General features: G+C 33.1%; 2 protein-coding genes across 2 annotated transcripts; one reads left to right on the top strand and one right to left on the bottom strand.

Moving 5' to 3' along the window:
* The first annotated feature begins 302 nt into the window (after positions 1-302).
* LOC131629703 (uncharacterized) lies at positions 303-3,682 on the top strand. Its single transcript, XM_058900483.1, has 7 exons — positions 303-484; positions 622-812; positions 896-976; positions 2,155-2,275; positions 2,467-2,781; positions 3,177-3,239; positions 3,355-3,682. Exons 2-7 carry the CDS (start codon positions 622-624, stop codon positions 3,439-3,441), a joined length of 858 nt encoding a protein of 285 aa, XP_058756466.1. The 5' UTR covers positions 303-484; the 3' UTR covers positions 3,442-3,682.
* An 8,565-nt stretch (positions 3,683-12,247) lies between these two features.
* Positions 12,248-13,192, bottom strand: LOC131629715 (uncharacterized). Its single transcript, XM_058900497.1, has 5 exons — positions 13,006-13,192; positions 12,809-12,919; positions 12,628-12,709; positions 12,443-12,538; positions 12,248-12,357 (listed from the first exon to the last, which is right to left on the bottom strand). Exons 1-5 carry the CDS (start codon positions 13,116-13,118, stop codon positions 12,259-12,261), a joined length of 501 nt encoding a protein of 166 aa, XP_058756480.1. The 5' UTR covers positions 13,119-13,192; the 3' UTR covers positions 12,248-12,258.
* Between the last annotated feature and the right edge of the window lie 9,189 nt (positions 13,193-22,381).

A 22,381-nucleotide genomic window follows, 5' to 3' on the forward strand; every position in this document is an offset into this window, starting at 1 on the left:
TGGTTTATGTCAATTTATATATAAAAAACTATGTGGGGGTGAATTCGTCTAGATAGATTGCAAGGTAGGGTAAAAAATAGATATAAAAAGTTGAATGAGAAAGAGATAAAACAATTTTTTGTTTGTGTTTTTGTAGGGGTAAAGTGTAAGAGTAAAACGGACTAGAATCGGGAGGGAATTAGAACTACTTGATGTCAGTGACCCCGAACGAGACTAAATCGGTGGTTATAAACCAAAAAAGTGTAAGAGTAAAGGGGTAAAAGGTAAAATTTTCGTGGGATTCTAATCGCAAGCCCAGTCCACTTACTCTTGACGAGGCCCATCATACTCCACGCTTGTATCAAAACGAATTAGGATTGAAATCGAACTGAACTCAACATGCCGCCATCGCAACCGGCGTCAGTCGTCGGCCACCGCTAAATACCGATATAGAAAACGCACCGTCGTACCGAATCTCCTCTCAGCACCGTCATTCACAGCATAGGTACTTTTACATTACTTTTCGCTCTAGAATCTGAATTTCGAGTTTATAGAAGAAGTTGATCTTCCATTGAACATGAATCTGCAAATTTAGGGTTTTCCAATTTTTTAATTTATACTTATTTTTTTTCCAATTATTAGATGAAGATTAAGAAGCAAAGTAGACACAGGAAGACTTTGACGTTTTTCACTGCATGTTTTGGTTTCCATAAGCCTTACAAAGTTCTGTGTGACGGAACATTTGTGCATCACCTTATTGACAATCGTATAACCCCTGCTGATAGGGCTCTTGCCAATATTCTTAGTTCTACGGTCAAGCTCTACACAACAAGGTCTTTCTTTTGGTTATTTTTTTGGTTTTTGTATCTTAATTTTTTCTTGTTGTTGATTTGGGTTTTTGATTGAGGTGATGTAGATGTGTTGTAGCTGAGTTGAAACGGCTTGGTAAATCGTATTCGGAGGCTCTTGAGGCAGCTCGGAATCTTATAATTGCAAGGTTAAACAATTTTCTGTCTTTCTAAATACATGTGCATCCTGTAGTAGCACACATGCTTTTAAATGAATTCGTTTACAAAATTTTCTTCGGTCGCTATGATAGATTTGCATGATGAGTGATCCAGTATTCGGTAGGCTGAAAGCCTTCATATGTGAATGAATGTATGCAAATTTTCTTTAATACAGGGGTCAAATTGGTTGGCTCCAAACATATCGGTTAGCGTGTTTGGGTATTGTGGTTTTGGAAGGTTAGATAACAGGTTAGATTAGTGTTGTTAATTAGTGGGCACTTGCCAAGGAGCAATGGCATGGCGGAGTTTTTGACAACCTCCGTAGATTTTTTTTGAAGGAATGCCATCCATGGAGGTACTATAGGCTGCAATGGTGTCTTAATATGATGGATTTTTGTCCTGCCCCATATTCCACCATTGGCAACACTGGGTTAGGTTGATAAGTCAAAAATTGGAGAAAATAGACCCTACGAATTCAGTCCGATAAAGAAACACCTCCATTTGCCTCAACTAAGAAACAACTTTGAAAAAATCTAACTTAGCCGTTTAAATCCTTTAGGTTTTTCATTTATTGTTGTTGCTAACATCTGTAGTTCTTGTTCTATTTTTTCTTCTTCCCCTATTGTTGTTATGTGGTAAGAAATCCACCTTTAGGTCTTACTCAATTGATTAATCAGCTATTCCAACAAGTCAAGAAGTTATTGTGGATCACCCAAATTGCTTGAATTGTCTAAAGGCAAAAGATAAATAACTTCCTCATTCAATGCCTTATCTCTTTGCCATATTAGTTACAACCTTTCAGAACCTGGACTAGGCAGGATTCTTTTCGGAACCAACATTAATAGGATGACCTCTTAGAACTTAGAACACCATTTTTGTCCCTTGAAAGTATAAACTTTGAGTATTGTTATAATTATGTTGATAATTAATATTTATAGACCTAAATGCATATAGAACTGACCTTGAGATTCTCAAGGTCAGTGAGATCCCCAAGTTGAATAACTTTTATGACTGACTGAAATGGAATCCTAAAAGGCTCTCTAATGTGAATATTTGAAGTTCTATTTTAACTTTTGAAAGTCGTAATCATCAGTATCTAATATTCTATCAGTGCACAAGTAATGCTTCGGTGATGGTTTTGTAGTTTGATCTAAACTTTAATATGCAGATGCGAGCATGAAAAATGTGTGAGGGGTGAACTATGCATCATGGAGGTTGTTGGCGAAAACAATTCTGAGCATTTCTTTGTTGCTAGTCAAGATGCTGACCTACGGAAGAAGTTGCAAGAGGTTGGAATTTTTTTTTGTAATGTTAATTGCAACAATTAGATATTGCCACTGTCTCTTTGTAAACACGATAAAAATGTTAGTAGTTGTCTAAACTGTTTTTTCTGTTCCAGTGACTTTGTCTAAAATATGTTGACTTGTGTAGAATTGTATCGTTGTTCATATGTTTAGTCTTCTTTACCTGCTTGTTGCAGATACCTGGTGTTCCTCTCATATATGGTCTCAGAAATGCTCTTTTCCTTGAATCTCCATCGGCAGTTCAGAAGGAATATGTCAAAACTTTGGAAGAAAGACGGATGCATATGACCGACATAGAATACCAGATATTTAGAGATATGGCAAAGAAGAAATTGGCTGGTGGGGAAGACAATAATTCCAATACTGAAATAATGGAAAACAAGGATTCAGGAGATCCAATTGCAAGTGCACAGGCAATAAAAAGAAGTATTACTTCAAGGAACCAGATTGGCATCAAGGATAAACCTCAGTTCAAGAGAAAAAGAGCAAAGGTTATACTTTATTTTTTGTCATAGCTTTTATCTCGTTTGATTTTATATTTTCGTATCTAATATATATGCTTATAGCTTAGCATTTTGTTGTGGCTGATAGTGGTACTACCACATGGAAGTGATTGCTAACTAATATATAGGCTTATAGCTGGCACTACCCCAAGGAAGTGATTGTAAACCAATTGACAAAAGTTTTCTTTTGGTAAAACAAAATGTCAGCAATGAATTGACAGTTAAATGGTTATACAAACTTTTTAAAATTTTGCCACAAACTAATTTCTCTGTATTTGTGATGCATTTGATAGGAAAATGTTGACTTGAAGTCATTTGTGTATGTTTCTAACAGTTATTGTTGTGTGTCACTCTTTGATGATATATTACTGTGAACTTGGCAGGCTCCAAACCCACTATCGTGCAAGAAGAAGAAAAGCCGTGAAAATCAAAACAATACTTTGAAGGTAGGATGAGTAGCAAAATTTAAATGTTTCTTCAATTTGAACTTGAAAACACATGGATGTTAACTTTATATTTGATTTTTACTGATTTGTTAAACGTTCATTGATTCCTATGTAGGAAACGAAAGGAGATAGCACAGTGAAGAGAAGCAGGAAAAGGAACAGGTCGCGGAAAGGGCCAACGCCAGCAGAAACCGGCAGTTAGGTAGATCATTAGATATATACGGATGAGTTCCTCGAGTTTGCTACTTCAGACAGTTTAGGGAGGATGCCAAATTTTAATTTATGTTAGCATGGCACAGAAAAGAGCATTAGTTATAGTTTTAAATTTTATATGGATGTTTCTATTTTTGCCACCAAAATACGGTCCTTAAAAGTGTTGAGTTTATGGATTTGGACAATGATCCTAACTAGGTAATGATTTTAAATATATATTTTTTGGCTCAGTGATTCAAAATTATTAATATCTAAAAAATCTGACTAATGTGTATAAAACATCTTAAAAATATATACATTGGGCCGAATTTGGGAAGAAGTATTGAATGGAACGGACATAAACTCCTGCTCTGCCCCCGACTTGGGGAGCGTATTTGAATTACTCTGCCCCCGACTTGGGGAGCGTATTTGAATTAATGGGAGGTTTTGAATTAATGGAAGGTGATGGGAAGATATGGAAAAAAAGTTCTATTATTTGGATCAATTAAAATCGGATGGAAGAGAGTGGGAGTGGAAGTGAGTGATATTGATTTTTTTCTATTTTATCACTTATCATTATTTTCTTCCCCATTCAGGTGGAAGTGAGAATTTGCCTCGTTACATCCTAAAATACTCGAATGATGGATGAAATCTTCATTTTATTCATCTCGGTTTCATTCCGTTCATTTTTTCAGTTTATTTTAATTTTATTCTGTTTATTTTATGAAATCTAAACATATTCCGAGAAAAACTCACTCATTTGTCTCATTTTTTTTTACGTAGTGGCATAATTTAAGATGTTGTCATGATTACACTCATTTTTGCTAATTAAGTTATTTATTTAATTAATTATATAAATATGTCAAAATAATATAATAAATTTAGTTTAATCAATTTTATTATAATTTAGAAACAATTAGAAATACAAAACCGTAAGAAAGAAATATATAAATATGATGAAAATGCATAACCATAAAAAATACATAATAATTAAAATATAAAAATTATAGAATGATTCGTATTTTCAAGGGGTTTGACCTAGTCGAAAATCATTGAGTTAGGCAGGATGACACAACAACATAATTATAGGGTATACTTTTAAAATAGATTGATAAGTGATATGAATCATATCGTCTTTAGAATATTTGGCACATGTTATTAATAATGTTAATTGTCATGTTTTCTATAGTTCTGAACAGTGTTATGATATTTTATGTCTTTTACTCTGTTTTAATGATATGTGATTATGAAAATTAAGAGGGTCAAATTTGTCACAAGCATCAACTGTTGGCGTAGCTTACATATAACTCCTATAACTTGTTGATATTCTATATACCAAACTCTATTTGAAAGATTGATGGTTAGGGAAATGAAGCATTTTGAAAAGACGAGAATAGAAAGAAAAAATAGAACAAAATTCATAATTTTTGAAAAAGTATTTTGTAGAGAATAAATTAATATTTATTATTAATATAATTTTATTTTAATAATATTATAATGATAGAAATTAAAGTAAAATACTATTTATATAATTTTTTCAAATAAATGATAATATTATAATATGATGAGAGGATTATATTTATTCAAGGACTAAGTTATTATAACTTAGTTAAAATCTAGACCATTAATTCTTCTCAATTTAATGGTTAAAAATAATAAGTAATCAATATTCATCCGGTTCAACCTATCTCCCATTGATTCAACAAATAATTTATTGATATTATGTCTTGATTGGATCGATCACACGAGTTTTTTTTAAAATTTTTTTATTGTATTTTTCTTTTTTATTAAAAAAGAAAGTGGTTCAATTTTTTAAAAGCATGTATAAGCAAATTTGTCTAGATCATGGTGAATTATTTTTATTTTATCAATATTAAACTCTATAATTTTTATAAAACTTATCAAGCTTAATGTAAATCTAAACTCGCACTAAGTCACTTATAACTTATAAGCAAAGCAAACATAACATTGTTGACTAACTTATTAACTTCAACGGTATATTAATTAAACATTAAAACAGAGATATTTAATCCAAGCATGAGAGTAGTTCATGGCTTACGTACTTGATGTTAAGAAACAAACTTCTGAAAATTATACATAATATATCTTCAATGACTTCAATAATGCTACTAAGCTTTATTTATTAATTTATTTTAACTTCATAATTGTAGTCACAATATACTATTAGTAAAATAAAATGAGGAGTTTAGAGAGTCTTCATCAATCAAAATCTTAACTTATTTAGATTAGGAAATAAAGAAAATATAATATAAGATGAAAAATGGAAAAATGACCTAACAGAGCTTCCAAAAGTCATAAACCAAATTTAGAAGACATAATAAACCTGTTAAATTGTCATTAAGTGAAGTATCAAAAGAGCTCTATGTAACCTCTAAAAGCCACTGAGATATGGATGCAAAAAATACATTGCTTTCAGAAGCAAATTAAGTTAACCATCAGAACTTAGTTTGATGACTTTATTCTATGGATAGGGACTTCGTAGGGTTTTGAAGGCCCGAAGTGTTTGTTTGGTTTTTAATTCATTTATCTAAATATATTTATAGTAAATATTAAAAAAATAATGTCTTATATTAGTTTTGGTCTTAACCAACATTATTAATGATTATTCAAATTAATGTAATCTTACTCAATTTTTTAAATTGGGTAGATAAAAATTCAGGATAATATAAACACAGAGTATTTTTCTAACTAAGTTCTTTTACTAATGTTTTGAGATTATTAATCTCTATCGTATTGAAGAATTGAATACTCATATGCTCTATAATATAAACACTTAAGCCTTCCAATACTCGAGTCATGAGTCATATGCTCTATAATATAAACACTAATGCCTTCCAAAAGGACTAAAATGTATACAATATGTATAAGAGCAAAATGCTTTTAAGGTTTATAAAAAATTAGAGCAAAATGCTTTTAAGTTTTATCAAAAATTCGAAATGTACACACTCTCTTAAGTATGAGTTATGTAAAGGTAAAGTATTTTTCTAAGGCTATCAAAAACTAGTACAAAGTTTTTCTAGCATGAGCGTATCGGGGGGAAATGCTTTCCTAAGACCTATCGAAAATCCGAACATATACAGAACCCCTCAAGCATGAGCCGTGTAAGGGAGAAGTGTTTTCTTCAACCATGTCTTGTTAACGTCTGTTGGTTACCTAATTTTTTTTAACATTCCTCTGCATTGGTTATGGGTCATGAAGACCGATCTAATACATGAAACGAGTTTATATGATCCCAATATGACATGTGGATTATGAACACGAGACAAGTTTTGATAGTCTTGGACGTGCTCACGATACTTCAGACGAGCTCTTGATACTTTGGCGGGCGTACGATAGTTCGGGAGAGCCTTTGATACTTTGGGCGAGCTCTCGATATTTCTCCCTAGAGTGCGACCTACTACCTTGATTAATGCTCCTTATCGCACTATTTAAGTCCCCCTTATGTAACCATGTACTTGTAGGTATAATCAAGAAGTGATCCAAGATAATAAATCTCATGGATAACAAGACTCTATAAGCAACAACTTAGTTGTGATGATAATATGATTTTGATGATGACAACACCTAAAGTTGTAACAACGCTTAAAGTGGTTTTGATGTTAACATCACATGAAGTCAAGTACTTACTAAAGCTACAACACTTGAAAACATGAAAAAATTCTCTATCATTTCAAATCATCCAGAAAACGCGAAAAACTTCACTTTTCATTTCTATCTTACCTTCTTTAAACCGTTTCTACTTTTTCACATATTTTAGCCATGGTGCTTTGAGAGTGTTCATGAGTTTAAGGGAGGAATATGTTCTGGGTGATGTTTTTATTGTAAATTTACCAAGAGTTATTTTTCTCTTGAGTAAATTATTCTTTCGTAGGAAGTGATTTTTTTGGAGCTAAACCAGAGTGAAACTCTTTTAGGGATTAGAATAAGTCTTTGTTTAGTTCACGAGTTCCTTAATTGAAGAAAAACCCTCTTTTGGATTCTTGAAGAGTAACCATAAAGAAGTATTCACACCAGCTTTTGAACTTAGCCCAGTCAAAATTTCTATCATTTCGAGACCAACCTATTTAAAATCTCACTCACTTTCTGAGTTCAGCCTACGTAAAAGCTCAGTAGGTTTGAGATCACCCCGATAAAAATATTGGTTTGGTCTGTGGTCATCCAATGTAAAACCTCGGTTTGGTTAAGAGGATATCCAACCCAAAACTCCATCTTGGTTCGAGATCAGCCCATGCAAAATCTCAGTTTGACTTAGAGACTAACCGCTAGAAGTTCTGTTCATTGTTTGGATTGAAGACTAACAGTTTCGTTCCTTAATTCACTGTTTGATGGGAAGTTATCCCGAAACTTCATTTCCTTGTATATAAGAGGGATTGTGAGCTTAATATTATGAAAATTCTCAAGCATCAGTGTATACTCTCAATATCAGTTCTTGGGGAGAGGAGTGAGCCACTTCTTTAAGACCGAACCTCTTCAAACTTCCAGTGTTGTTCTCTCTTCCTTTATCTATTTTATTTTTCACTAAATTTCTTTACTTTGAATTTCCGCTGTTTATTCAAACGTTTTTAATAATTGTTTTTAAACTTTAATTTAAATTTATTTAGAGCTTCACAACATTACTAAGATTCTGATAAATACTCCAGAGGGATTCCAAGCCCTACTAAGGTTATGGTATATACCCTACAGGGCTCCAAAGTCTTACTAGAATCCTACTAAATTTATGATAAATACCTCGAAGGACTTTAGAGTCCTACTAAGGTTCTGAAAGAAATTCCAAAGGACTTTAGAGTCTTACTAAGATTTTTATAAGTACTCCACTAGGCTCCAAAGTCATACTAAGGTCCTGGAAGATATCTCAGAGGGTTTTAAAGTCCTACTAAGGTTCTGAGTAATAATCCATGGGACTATAGTACCCTACTAAGGTTCTGGAAGATGCCCCATAGGGCTTTAGAGTCCTTTGAGGTTATGATAAATACTCCTAAGGGCTCTAGAGTCCTACTCAAGCTTTAGAAGATATTCTAGAGAGATTTAGAGTCTTACTAAGTTTTGATGAATAATCAGAGGGCTCTAAATGTACCCGTAGGATACAAATGATAATTCTACCAGTGAAGACCAATAATTCCGTAGTTAAATAATATCATGAATTGTGAATATTTTCTCCTCTTCCGCTCTTCTCTGTCTTACACGAAAGTTCATTAGAGGCCATTTAATGTGATTGATATGATCTCTTAATGGTGATTGGAAATTAGACTTGATTGTCCTAAATTCTAGATCCTAATATCCTCAATAAGTAATAAATGTATTCTTAATCATATAAAAATTCTACTGGTGCATCTTGCAATGAAGAACTTGAATTCATTATATAGTCCTGGACTTCCTCTTCCTTTAGAAAACTAAGTGGATGAAAACTTCTTCAACATATATATTTTCAACCAACACCAACAACCTCCACTTTGATTGAAAATAATACATCAACTTCCATTGTCTTCACCGAACAATATAGTTCAAAAGAATTATCATACTATATCATAAAGAGCTCCATCACTCGAACCTATATCACTTAAAGAATTATTACACCGTCTTCACCGATAATCATAGTTAAAAACTATCACACTCCTCCATAAGAAAAATACTTCACTTGGAGATAAACCAGTTCAAGAATTTCTACATATAAAAAAACCATGTTGAAAACTTATGGTGCAACTTTCAAGTTAAGAGAAAACTCTTCAACCACTGACATAATCTCATAATAGAACTTGCATTAATGTTAATCAGTGTTCATGTACTAACCATTAACCAACACCTTGTGTAAATCTGATTGTATCAATACATCTTTGACTTGAATTTTCCACAGGTCATAAACCAATTTTCCATCATTTTTCTCTATCCCAATCTACACAACAGAACTTGTGACTGCAACTCAATGACCACAAAGCATTCTAAGAACTCATACCCTTGGTTTAACCAAAAACTTTAATACCATTTATTAGAATTAATTCAATAACAATTATTATTCAAGACATGCTCTATACATGATATCAATCATGCTTTGGATGAAGAAAAAAAATACACCAATGGTCATGCATATAATTATAGGATCTACAACTTGATAGTCTATGAGAGATGAGACTATGGAAATAAATGTATCCATGACAATAAATTTTTCGATATTGATCTGAAATGCAAAAGTGTAGAGACAAATAACTGATACATGTTGACTTGTGAGTCTTTCTCAACCAATACTAATGTCTTGAACACTCTTTAGATAGGGAAAAAAATAATTTTATTGTGTACGATATATTGTGAACCATAGTCTATATATAGGTGATAATCAATCAAAATTCTCATTATTTTGAAATGAATTATCCTAACGTCCACCCATATTTAAGCTCATACCCTATCAATGAATTATTTTTTACAATAAACTTTATTTTTTAACTTTATTTAATAGCTTAATCGATCAAAACTCTTAATTAAATAAACAATGAATATAAATATGTAAAATTATATAATAATTATTAAAATATAATAATTAAATAATATTTAAATATAAAATATTTATATATGTATCACAACACATGCTAATACTAGGATAACATTATCCAAATATTTCATGTAATTTGACCACCTCCCTCTATCTCTATAAGAGTTTATGGTAATTAATATTATTTTTTCCCACTTTAAAATGTTTGCAAGTTCACAAAGAAGATTTACATATCATAAAAATGATTAACTATCACAATCATAATAAATTTTTTATAGCAATTCTTATATATGAATCAAAATTCAAGAAGCTTTACTTTCATAAAGACTTTCAAGACGAAAGCTGTTTTTTCAATTTCTTTGCGTTTTATCACGTTAAGTTTACTTGAAAGACAAAAATCAAATTGTAACCAAAAAAAGAAAGAGTAAAAGAGAATAGAAATAAGGTTAATTAAGGTTATTATCCTTTTCCATATGGAAACGTGAATGATTATTGAAGTGCAAAAAGTTTAAGATTGAATATTGAGATGTCAGAAAAATGGTGGGACTAGACACATACGTGTGTGTTTGCTGCATGTGATGTTTTGATAACCTTATTGAACATGTTGATCTGTACAGATCCCATTTTTCTGGTTGCATGCAGATTTTAGAAAGGCAACTTCTTGATTGGCTTTTTATATACTTGTCTCAATATATCTATCATACATAGCATGATTCTCTGGATGGATAAGGAATTATTAGCAGCATAAAAGAACTAAATTTTATTTTATTCAATTTTATACCATACACGTTGTCACACATCTTTTTGTCCAAGATTTGTTAGTAGTAAACATTTAATTTTTAACATTTTACACCTATTATCTAAAATGTGATAATTTTTTTAAAAAACTTTAAATACAATTACTTAATTGATTTTAAGAAGAAAAAAACAGAAATGGAGCACGAAAGATTAAGTAACATAATTATAAAAAGATAAGATAAAAGATTATTCTGGTTCAACTTTAAATCACTTAGTCTATTTTAATCTTTAAAGATTTTTTCTTTAGAATTCCACTAACAACATATATTTTATTGCAGGATCAACGAACAACTTATTTGCACCTAATTTTTATTTAGGTGTAATTTACAACTTTTATAAATTATATCAGAGTTATAAGAGAATATCACTCTCTTTATTTACAATTATAAATAAAGTAGATTAATAAAAAATCACACAAAGAACAAATCTTATTAAGTGTTTCATTCTCCTAACACTAAAATAATTTTAAATTTATAAGAAGTTTTTAAGAAGGGAATGGGAGTAAGAGGAATACTAATATTTCATATCTCTTTTGTTTTTAGAAGTGAACACAAATTTTATTTCAATAATAATAAAATTAGCCTAGAAATGAGACATTTTTGGCCGGGCCCAGATCATAATCGATTAAATTTAAGCTATAATCATTTAGACTATGACTTTAATCGATTAGACTATGCCTCTAATTGATTAGACCTAGAAAAATAGGAAAGATTTTGCTGACTCTGAACCCTAATCAATTAGAGAGCTTCTTTAAGCAATTATACATTGAGATTTCGCCCCATTATCAACTAGATATCACCCATAATAAATTATAGGCCAAATTTTTGTTTTGTTATCGATTAACACTACAACACGCTGGGGCTTTATAAGCGCTTATTTTGGGCTTTTAAAGCGCTTAAAAGCGCTGTAAAAGCTGGCGCTGGCGTAGGTAACAAAAGCGCTTCTGAAAGCGCTCTGGTAGACCCCCCCTATAAGAGCGCTTTTCTGGAAAAAGCGCTCTGGTAGGCCTCCCCTTTAAGAGCGCTTTCCTGGAAAAAGCGCTCTGGTAGACCCCCCTTTAAGAGCGCTTTTTCCAGCAAAGCGCTCTGATAGCCCCCCCTATGAGAGCGCTTTTTCTGGAAAAAACGCTCTGATAGCCCCCCTATAAGAGCGCTTTTCCAAAAGCGCTTTCGTATGTTGCGTTTTTTTTATTTTTTATGCTTTTTTATTAATCTTTGGCAGCGCTTTTACTAAGAAGCGCTTTAGTAGGTGGACATTTAAGAGCGCTTTTTAAAAGCGCTGTCGTTGCTAAATGAGGTATTTTAATGTGCAGCCTGTAATTTAATCCTCCCAGTCGACCTGTAATATTTTCGACCTGTAATATGTTTTCAACCTGTAATATTTTCGACCTGTAATTTATTTTCGACGATATTATTTCAGCCATCAGTAAGACAATATATATACTAATATATAACATTATAATATCCAAAATTATATATATACATCATTACAACATCAATAATATTATAATTCAAATCGACACAAATCCTACATGAAAAATTGCTTAATATAAAATTGACACAAATCCTCTTTTATTTCTTCCAACTTAAGTCTCGGGTACCCAGCAGCACGGAATTCGTCAAGGTACTACAAAACAAAAACATAATATGAATGATATATTTAGTTAAATGTAATAAATTATATGAAATTATCTTAAGTTATAAATTCATACCGTGAGCGGAATCTCTAATTGATTCGCCTGAAGGATTTCTTTCATAAACCTCAAAACAAAGTATCCGCAATCGTAACTGTTTCGCTGTTGCGGACACTACATAGAAAAACAAATAAGATTCTATAGTTGTCTTGTTTTATCAAGTAGCATAAATATTATAAGCAAAATTGTGAAAAATAATGTACCTGCACTTGGATCCAAGTAATGTTGTTAGATTTAGTCCGGGATACCTGTGCGTCCCGTTGACTTCGGAACACTTGTATTGATCTAATTAACAAATATATAAAAGCATATGTTTAGATCAATCCCACAAATAAGTACATATATAAATATACACGAATATATATTTAGAACGATCCCACTTACAAATCAACGATGTCCTTCATAGCCGGATAATTGGTCCATTCACCATTTACCGAATTCAGATAATACACGACTTCCCTTATAGGGTTGATAGCAAGCAGCAACCAGTGTGCTCTATAAATTAAAACAATAGGTTATATGAAAATTTTGCTATACACAAAAGAAACAGAGATTAGATGAACAAAGAATGAGAAACTAACCCTACTGGTCGGGTATTATACGCCCAAAGATGCAGACTTTCTGTATTGCCGGTGGACATGAATCTATCGACTAAGCGCTGTCTAACTGATTCCGGTTCCGAAGCAATTGCCATTCCGCTGCAATGGGCGGAAGACACGAAACGGAATCTGTTAGACAATGGATTCCCGCGCAACACTCTGTCATACAACAACCTTAAATAAAAACATAATAAACATTAGATTATTTTCATTGAAATGTGTAAATAAATTATATTGTGGGACTAATTAAATAATATATCGGATGAGTGAATATTACCGGATGTATGAGTGCATATTACTGACGCCTAGTTGATCATGCCTAAAAATCTCTTCCAAGTCATCAATTGTAATAAGTGACTTGAATTCAATACCGAAGACACTTTCATCCATATCGATTTCACGTAAAGCACCATCCTTCAAATCGGACATATCAACCATTGTTGCGAGCGTCGACCGGTATCGAGGCACAAAAGCACCGCCTTTTTTTGCCGCTGGCTTCGGAGGACCAGTGGGTGGTACGCTACGAACTTGCTGCGTCACTTGTTGTGACTCCCGAGCGGATGCCTACAAATCATATAAGTTAGATAAAATATAAAATCATGCAGATTTAGATTCAGATTATATATTAACACTTAAAATGTACCTCTTTTAGTGATGCAACAGACTCCTCCTCCTGTAAAATCCCTTTACCCTTAATTGCGGGTTTTATAGGAGCAGTCTAAAATTAAAATGTAAAAAATAATTAATAAAAGGTTTAGAATTGACATTCGAAAACTAAATGATTCATAATCGTTTTCAATATACCTCATCACTAATGGTAATGAGCTCCAAGGGCTATGCAACAAATGATCCTATTGCATCTCGCAGCAATGTCGTCTCTGAGACCATGTCAGGTACCGGTAGCATCGCATCATGATCTACTACAACATCCACCGATACTTTCAGGTGTCCATCCGGGAGCGGTCTATGGTGAAGTAAATCTCCCAAAGTGTTGTGCACTTTTCCCTTGCCAACTAGTCGATAATTCGGTGCCGATAAGTATAGTTGGCAAGATGAAATGCCCTAAACCAATAGTAAATATAAAGTCATTATCATTAATAAAATAGAACAATTTAAAAGGAAAAAAAATTTATAATTACCTCGGGAAATTTCCTTTGACAGTTGATACTAGCCTTATCACTAGTTTCTTTCACCGATGAAGTGTTGCACTTTTCTCTCATATACATCTCTTTATCTCTTTGCAATTCAGAGACTTGTGCTTGCAATTCCTGCAACTTTTGCAACACTTCTTCATTGGTAAGATTTGATCTTCTTCTAGGACTCTTGTAAAAAGAGGTTGGAGTCACACCATGACCCTTACCCCTCACCCGGCCGAGATACTCAGGAGCATCTAGTGCTCTACTAAGTACGCTCCCCTCACCGGTGGATACCGATTGCGACAAGGTCTCCTGTAATTCATTTACATTTCAATAATTATTAGTGGAGATAAAAAATCATTTATATATTAAAAAACATTTGATTTAAATAAAGACACAATATTATACTTACACATTCAGTATAAACTCTCTGAACATCGGGATCGACAACTTGATTCTTGCCCACACGAGCTTCCTTCCACAACACATGTACAGGAAGTGAAGTTTCCTCACTTTTAGTCTCCTCTAACTATGCATTGACACAAATGATAAAATCGTCAAATAAAACATGCATATCTAGACAATTAATTAAAACGCATTTCTATTTACTTACAATTTTATCCTCTAAGCGTGCATATCCCAAACGCCCTTTTTTGTATGGATACACGGGTTTGGATGCTCTCGCACTATTCGTGACACTCCTTTTCCGAAAAGCTTCATCTCTTTGCTTTACAAACTCAGCCCAATCTTTTTCACCAATGAAGATCTCATACTTTTTTGGCCGTCCCGGTGCCTCTTCAAGAAAGTTTCCATCTTTATCCTTAAGATAGGTGTTTGTCAAAAAAGCCTTCCACCCTCTATATCTTTTGCCGGCCAAACTAAGTATGTAGCTTCTACGATCATCTGGTATCTCAAAAGTCCTCTGCAAAAAAACATACGCATAGTGTGTTAGTATAAGTAATTTAAACAATTTATCGTCAAGATAATAACAACAATTACCCATATATGATATATACCTGAAGCTCGTCCCAAATCGCTTTTTTTTTCTCATCCAACTCTAAACTTTTCAGATTCCATTTAGCTACGGAGACCGGAATATGCATACGAACAACTGTACCAATATAACTTGTCAACTTTGCAGAATTAGGACCAATTGCTTGATTTTCAGAATTCCATTCCAATCGGTATACTAATCCTTGGTCTCTATGTCGAATGATTCCCTTCATAATGGTGATGCCTCGTGCAACTTCTTTTGCTTCAGTATCAGGTGGAGCATTTGTATCCGGAGCATCTCTTTCTTGAGCATCTCTTTCTTGTGAGTTTCCTTGTGAGTTTTCAGGTGGAGCATCTCTATCCGGAGCCATTGAACCTGTATCAAACAAACTAAAGCACATTAGTACACTATTAATAAGCTAACAATCTATACAAGTAAATCGGAAATGAAATCGGTACAAATCAAAATAAGCGTCAAAAAAGAAAGTTGTCGGAATTGAACGAAATTTACATGGCTATGGTAAAACGTCCCCACGGACTCAAAAAAAAAGTCGGTTTTCCGAAATTCAGACCCTAAATTGATATTAAATAGAACCATAAACAATAAACTATAAACAGAAAATAACAAACTATAAGCAAGAAGAAAGGGATAGTAACCTGAGTTAGACTTTATGTGGGAGATGGGTAGGTTTGAATCGGCGTTGTACAAGTAGAAACCGGAGACTTCAAAGTAACTGTAAAATTAAACACACACACGATGCAGTTAAATACAAATATCATAAAAGTGAAGGAACTATATGCAAACTGTAGCACAAACTACAATGATTAAGAATAGATTAATATTATTTTGACATACATTTTTATATTAGCAAAAGAATAACTAATTACCTTTAGAGAAATTCAGAAACTTCTGGAACCACACACCGTAAGCTAATTTGATGTCTCTAGTGATATTCTTTTAAAAAATCTTTAATATCCCCTGAAAAATAATCATCACCCAGATGTTATAGCAATTCTAGATACATAGTACCGCAAGGTAAATCAAAGTTTAACAACTACTTAGAAACCAGGGCAGCAACTACGCATGTCAAAACAACGTCGTGAAAGCAACCACAAATCATAGTCGAGTCATACAAATGGAGAAATCAAGGTGGAGCAATTATATCTCATGAGAAAACAACAATTTAGCATGTATTTTCATAACGGGGCAGCATTAATGTCTAACAAAATAAAGAGGAAAATACACTCAACTCCCTTTAGATTTAGCTAAATAACACAAACATCTTCTTTAACTTTCAAAATACAATAACCGTCCTCTATCGTGATATCGTGTTATTTAGAGAAATCGGAAGAATTAACTTATGTGAGTGATGGAGAGTTGAGCCTGTATCCAGAAGAAGAAGCAAGCAATAGAAGCATAGTGACTTTTGAGGAACATGTAATTTATTTTTATGTACCCCACCTTGCCATAATTATAAGACATAATTTCTTTTCTAATTCGTGACTTGTCGGAATTCTCAAATTCGTAACACTTATGTAAATTCTTAGTTTGGCCTCTCTCTTATGACTCTATAACTATAGTTTCATACTAATTATGATTGACAATTAAACAACACTCCTTTCATCTAAAATCTTCATTAAATATTATATCTTCAACAGTTGACATTACTAGCTTTTCATTTAGATACTACGTTAAAATAATGCTTTAAGAACACTCCTTTAAGAGTGTTCTCTTTTACATTACCATCTTCTCATTCTAGATTAATAGATTTACTATTTGAATCTTTAGATGATGGACTAATGATGGTTTAAGCTTCTATTCAAATTTAATTTTAGAAAACTACTATTTTGCGAAGACAAGAGTTAATATTACACAACATATCAGTGTCAGCCTTAGAAGTTAGAACAAAATTATCCATACAATTAGTAGAAGTTATGAAATGAAGAAAAATATCCATACAATTATACAACATATCAGTGTCAGCCTTAGGATTTAGAACAAAAAACTACTTGGAAGACTAAATTCAGAAACTTATAATTATAACACTGCAATTCATATGGAAGACCAACCCAGAAACATTGATTACAGTTATACAATTTAGAATCGATGAAAGAAACTCATAGGTAGTGTGTATCGGAAAGCAAAGAGTGAGCAACATAGTGGGAAGACTTTACCTGAACAGAAGCAGCAAGAAGATGTTGATTTTGACCAAGAAAACCCTAAAATCCCACAGAACGGCGTAGCAGCGGCGGCAGCGGCGGCTAGTTGGTTTGGGAGTGAGAGTGAGACGACGACGGAGGGACGGAGGAGTGGCTGAGACCACGGCGGAGGGAGTGAGAGCGAGGAAGCAGAGAGTACGTGAGCGAGGAAGAAGAAGACGAGTACGGATATGTTTTGTGTTTCTGAATAAAATAGCGTGTTTTAATTTTATGAAAATTTTAAAAAGGGCTACCAGAGCGCTTTTCAGAAGCGCTTTCATATGCCCCTTTATACCAGCGCTTTATTACTAAAAGCGCTTTCGTACCCACCCCCTATAAGAGCGCTTTCAAAAGCGCTTTCATACCCACCCCCTATAAGAGCGCTTTTAGAAAGCGCTTTCATACCCACCCCCTATAAGAGCGCTTTTAGAAAGCGCTTTCATACCCACCCCCTATAAGAGCGCTTTTAGAAAGCGCTTTCATTACCCCCCCTATAAGAGCGCTTTTCTAGCGTGATTTTTAATTTTGTTTTTACCCAAACCTACCAAAGCGCTTTTGGGCATAAGCGCTTTCGTAGGTGTGCTGTTATAAGCCAAATTTGGCGTAGTGTAACCAACGTCCATAGTCGATTACACATTGGTCTGAACCATTTTTAAGAAGGTTTTGAAAATAGATGAAGTTTAAAAAAGTTATAGCGTGTGCGTGTGTCTCTTCATTATCTTAGTACTTTAAGAGCTACTTATACTTAATATTGCAAACTAATAATCCTAAGTAGATAAAGATAACTAAAGCACAAGATCACATGCAAACTTGCATAAACTTTCAGTTGCATGATATTTCCATTGAATTGTATATGAGTCGTTATGTGTACCTTTGCAATAGGGATCTTAGAATGCACTTAGAACATGTTTAGAAAATGTATCATACATAAAAGATCAGTTACAAGATATTAAAAATCAGTTGCATGTTTCAAAAATCAAATTTTTCTCAAAACACAAGTGCATGTGTTGACACATACGTGCTTCAGGTCGACACATGTACTTCAATAATGAAGTTCATGGCTTCTGTCTGTATGTGTCAACACATATTAAGTTTTAGGTCGATACATTATGCACTAAAAATTACTATAATGTGTCAAAACATACGTATTTCAGGTCGACACATGTACTACAGTTTTAAATCCTATAGCTTCTGTTTGAATGTGTCGACACATGATCTGATACATGTCAACACATGCATTTACATAGGTCGACACATGACTTATATGTGTCGACACATGCTACTATGATTTTGAAAAATTTGCATTCTTTTTCACATTTCTAGGTTTCCCTTTTGCCTCTAACTTGCACTACTATAAATATACCGTACATGCATCATTGCCGATTTGACGAAACTATAAACACATGTTAATATTGATCATCATCTTCAACCTTGCATCTATGCATACACATAAACAACATACATAGAATCATTCATTCTTTGGGTGCCATCAAGACTTGTTTGATAACGTTAAATTTAGGTTGGTTGTGACCTAAGATTGAATTGAGAATCATAGGGGGTTTTATCGGAAAAAATGTGAGGGGTTTTACTCCAAGATCAAGGTATTGATTTGGGGGTTTTAGATAAGAGTTACACAATTGAATTCGATCGAGTGAAAGGCTTTGAAGAACAGGATGTTCTTGCAAAGAAGTAGCGTGAGACGGTGAATCAATTGGTAATCTTGGGGGACAATAACTTGCAATTTGGATTCGACCGAGTGAAATCTTTGAAGAATGGTGGTTTCCTGCAAAGGAGTAGCGCGTGACAGTGAATCAATTGGTTTGTTGAGTGACCTGATTAAACTCACATAAAGGGAAGAGAAGTGCAAGAATCAACATCAAACATAAGGTTTGTAGAGTTGGATTGCTTCACATCTCATGTAAACAATTTTTTGCATAGTAAGATTGATATCTCTATTCCAAATTTGAATTGGGGGTGCACATAGCTGTAGCGAGGATGATCGGTGAACTACCTAAACAACTCCTCGTGTCCTCTTTCTCTATCTATATCTTTATCTCTTGCATTTAAATTTTCATTATCAATTTGTTAAACACTTTGATTGGGTGATTGATTCGTAACAATTTTCCTTTTATTTTGTTAAAAACATTATTAGTTTGTTGATTGCCTTACAATCAAATAGATTGTAAGAGGATTTTGATATCAACAAACTTAAAAGGAAAATCTGAAAAATCGATCGCACGCCAAATGTTCGATAATTTGACACTTTGAGATTTTATATTAATTTCATTGGAAATTGGTTGCGTAGATGATTTCATTAGAACGGTTGATTAAGAATTTAATTGGTTAATCTTTGTATCATTGTTATCCTTTACTAAAGGTTGTCTGCATATATGAGGTTCCAATAACCGCTTTGGTTTAGACGACTTTTGATCTAAACACGATACTTCTGCCTTTCATAGTTTTTAAGGTTTCAAAATATTTTAAAAACTGAAATTTAAATTTAGGGATCTATTCAACCCATGTAGATAAGTTGTCGTAATCTAACACGTGGAATCAAGATTTCTGGTTCATTATGTGCTTTAAACACTTATTAGATAATGGCTACTAAACCTAAAGGGGCGTACAATATAACGCCTATTTTTACCGAAGAAAACTATGGTTATTGGAAAGCTTGTAATACATATTCATATAAATTCATATGATAAGGGTGTGTGGGACGACATTATGAATGATCCAACTCATGTTACTATAACCAATGGTAATGGCGTCATTGTACCTAAACCGGAAGCACAATGGGATGACAATGATCATAAAAAGTGGGGTTATGATTGGAAAGCACAAAACATTCTCATATCCAGTTTGGCAAGCTAATAATCTCAATACACTTGACCTCACTACATTGTTTGGCAAGCTCGAAGAAGACGTGAAAGAACTCACTTGCTTAGAGAAACATGAGAAAAATCATGAGAAGAAGATTAAGAAAGAGAAAGACAAGGATAAGGAGGTAGAAAATTAGCAAGAGTATAATCATATTTATAGGTATTAAAACGAGAAGATTTAGCCAAAGGTTTTTCCTTAGGTTTAAAAATAGATTTCTCTTTTTCTTTTCCTTTATCTTTAGGCACAAACCTACCAGAGACAAACCTCTCTTTTAAGGTTCATCCTGTTCTAGCTCAACCTCGTGACTTCTTAGAGAACTCACCAGTTCTTCTAGAGAAGTGTTGTTCAGATCCTTAGCAAGATTGAGTGCAGTTACCATATACCTCCATTTAGGTGGCAAGCTTCTGATAATTTTCTTCAAGTGATCTGACGTAGAGTAACCTTTGTTCAGAACTCCTAGTCCTGCAACCAAGGTTCGAAACCTTGAGAACATGATCTCAAGTGTTTAATCATCCTTCATCTTGAAAGCTTCATATTTTTGAATCAAGGCAAGAGCCTTGGTCTCCTTTACTTGAGTGTTGCCTTCATGAGTCACTTTCAAAGAATCAAATATAGACTTAGTAGAGTCTCTATTTGTTATCTTTTCATACTCTGTATAAGAAATCACATTCAACCAAATGGTTCTAGCTTTGTGATGACTCTTATATTCTCTTTTTGTTGGTCGTTCATACTTCTTTTTTCGACCTTGTTTCCTCTGGCATCAACAGGATGTACGTAGCCATCGACTACCATATCCCATAGATCAACATCATAAACAAGGAAGAAACTTTCTATTCTATCCTTCCAGTAATCAAATCTTTCTCCATCAAATATTTGAGGTTTATCATTGTAATATTCTCTTTCATTGATAACTGTTGGTGGTGGAGTTGGATTTGCCATAATGTTTTACATAAGAATTTTGGATATTTATCTGACAGGTTAAGTGTATAAAACCAGAATCAGGCTCTGATACCAATTGAAGGTGCGTGAAATACAAAAAAGTGGGTTTGAATTGGATTGCCCCAAATATAATCTTTTTGCAACTCAAAACACAAAGCTAACATGTGAATATGAACACAATTATTTTTATTCTGGTTCAGTGTTAACGAAGTTACTCTAGTCCATCCACCAAGGTGATTTTGCCTTCTCAATAAGGACTAAATCCATTATAGCCAAACAAATTACAGACGAATCACAGTAAGTCCAATCAACATTGCGACTAGTTCTAACAAGTCTGCTGATCCTTATTGTCAAGCTACAGACAACCACAATAAGTTCGATCAACCTTGTTGACAACCACAAGAAGTTTAGCTGGTCCTTAATGACAAGCTGCAGACAACCACAATAAATCTGATCAACCTTGCGACTACCTTAACAAGTTTAGCTAGTTGGTTTTGATAATGAAATTGCGGGTTGAACAGTGTATTCAATCCATGGAAGTCTAAACCGGTTAGGCCAAATCCAATCCAACTCAATTCATGTACACAAGGAGTTGCGATAGAAAGAAATAATCAAATAATAGTAAAACATTTAATAGATAAAATTGATTCATTTAGAAAATATAAACATCAAATAAAAAAATCATAATAGTTTTAAAATACTTCACTGATAATTATAAAATAAAATATTTTCATTAATTATCAAATCAGTGTAGTCTGTAATCGAAAAATTATTGTTGAGGATTACACAAAATAAAATATCCATAAATAATGTTGGTGATTACCAAAACTAAACATGTATTTATGTGTGAACACAAACTAAACAAAAATAAGAAGAGTAATGCTATTCATACACCACTTTCTACACCAAATACTTACACCCAATACTATTCACCGTATTTATACGGTGAATAGTGTTTTTTCAATAAAAATATATATTTTATGAACAGTAAAATATTATTATAATAATAAATAATTTTTTATTTTTTTAAATTTGTGTCATTAACCAACTTTATAACTTCATTAACCAACAATTTACATTGCATTAACCAAATTTGGTGACTACTGTAAAGTACTGTTCATGGGTGTGAGAATAACATTATTCAAATTTGGTTAATGCAGTGTAAAAATTTGGTTAATACAATAATGAAGTTGGTTAATGCAACATCCAAG

This window comes from Vicia villosa, unplaced genomic scaffold (assembly GCF_029867415.1).
Source record: "Vicia villosa cultivar HV-30 ecotype Madison, WI unplaced genomic scaffold, Vvil1.0 ctg.000600F_1_1, whole genome shotgun sequence".
Lineage (NCBI taxonomy): Eukaryota > Viridiplantae > Streptophyta > Magnoliopsida > Fabales > Fabaceae > Vicia > Vicia villosa.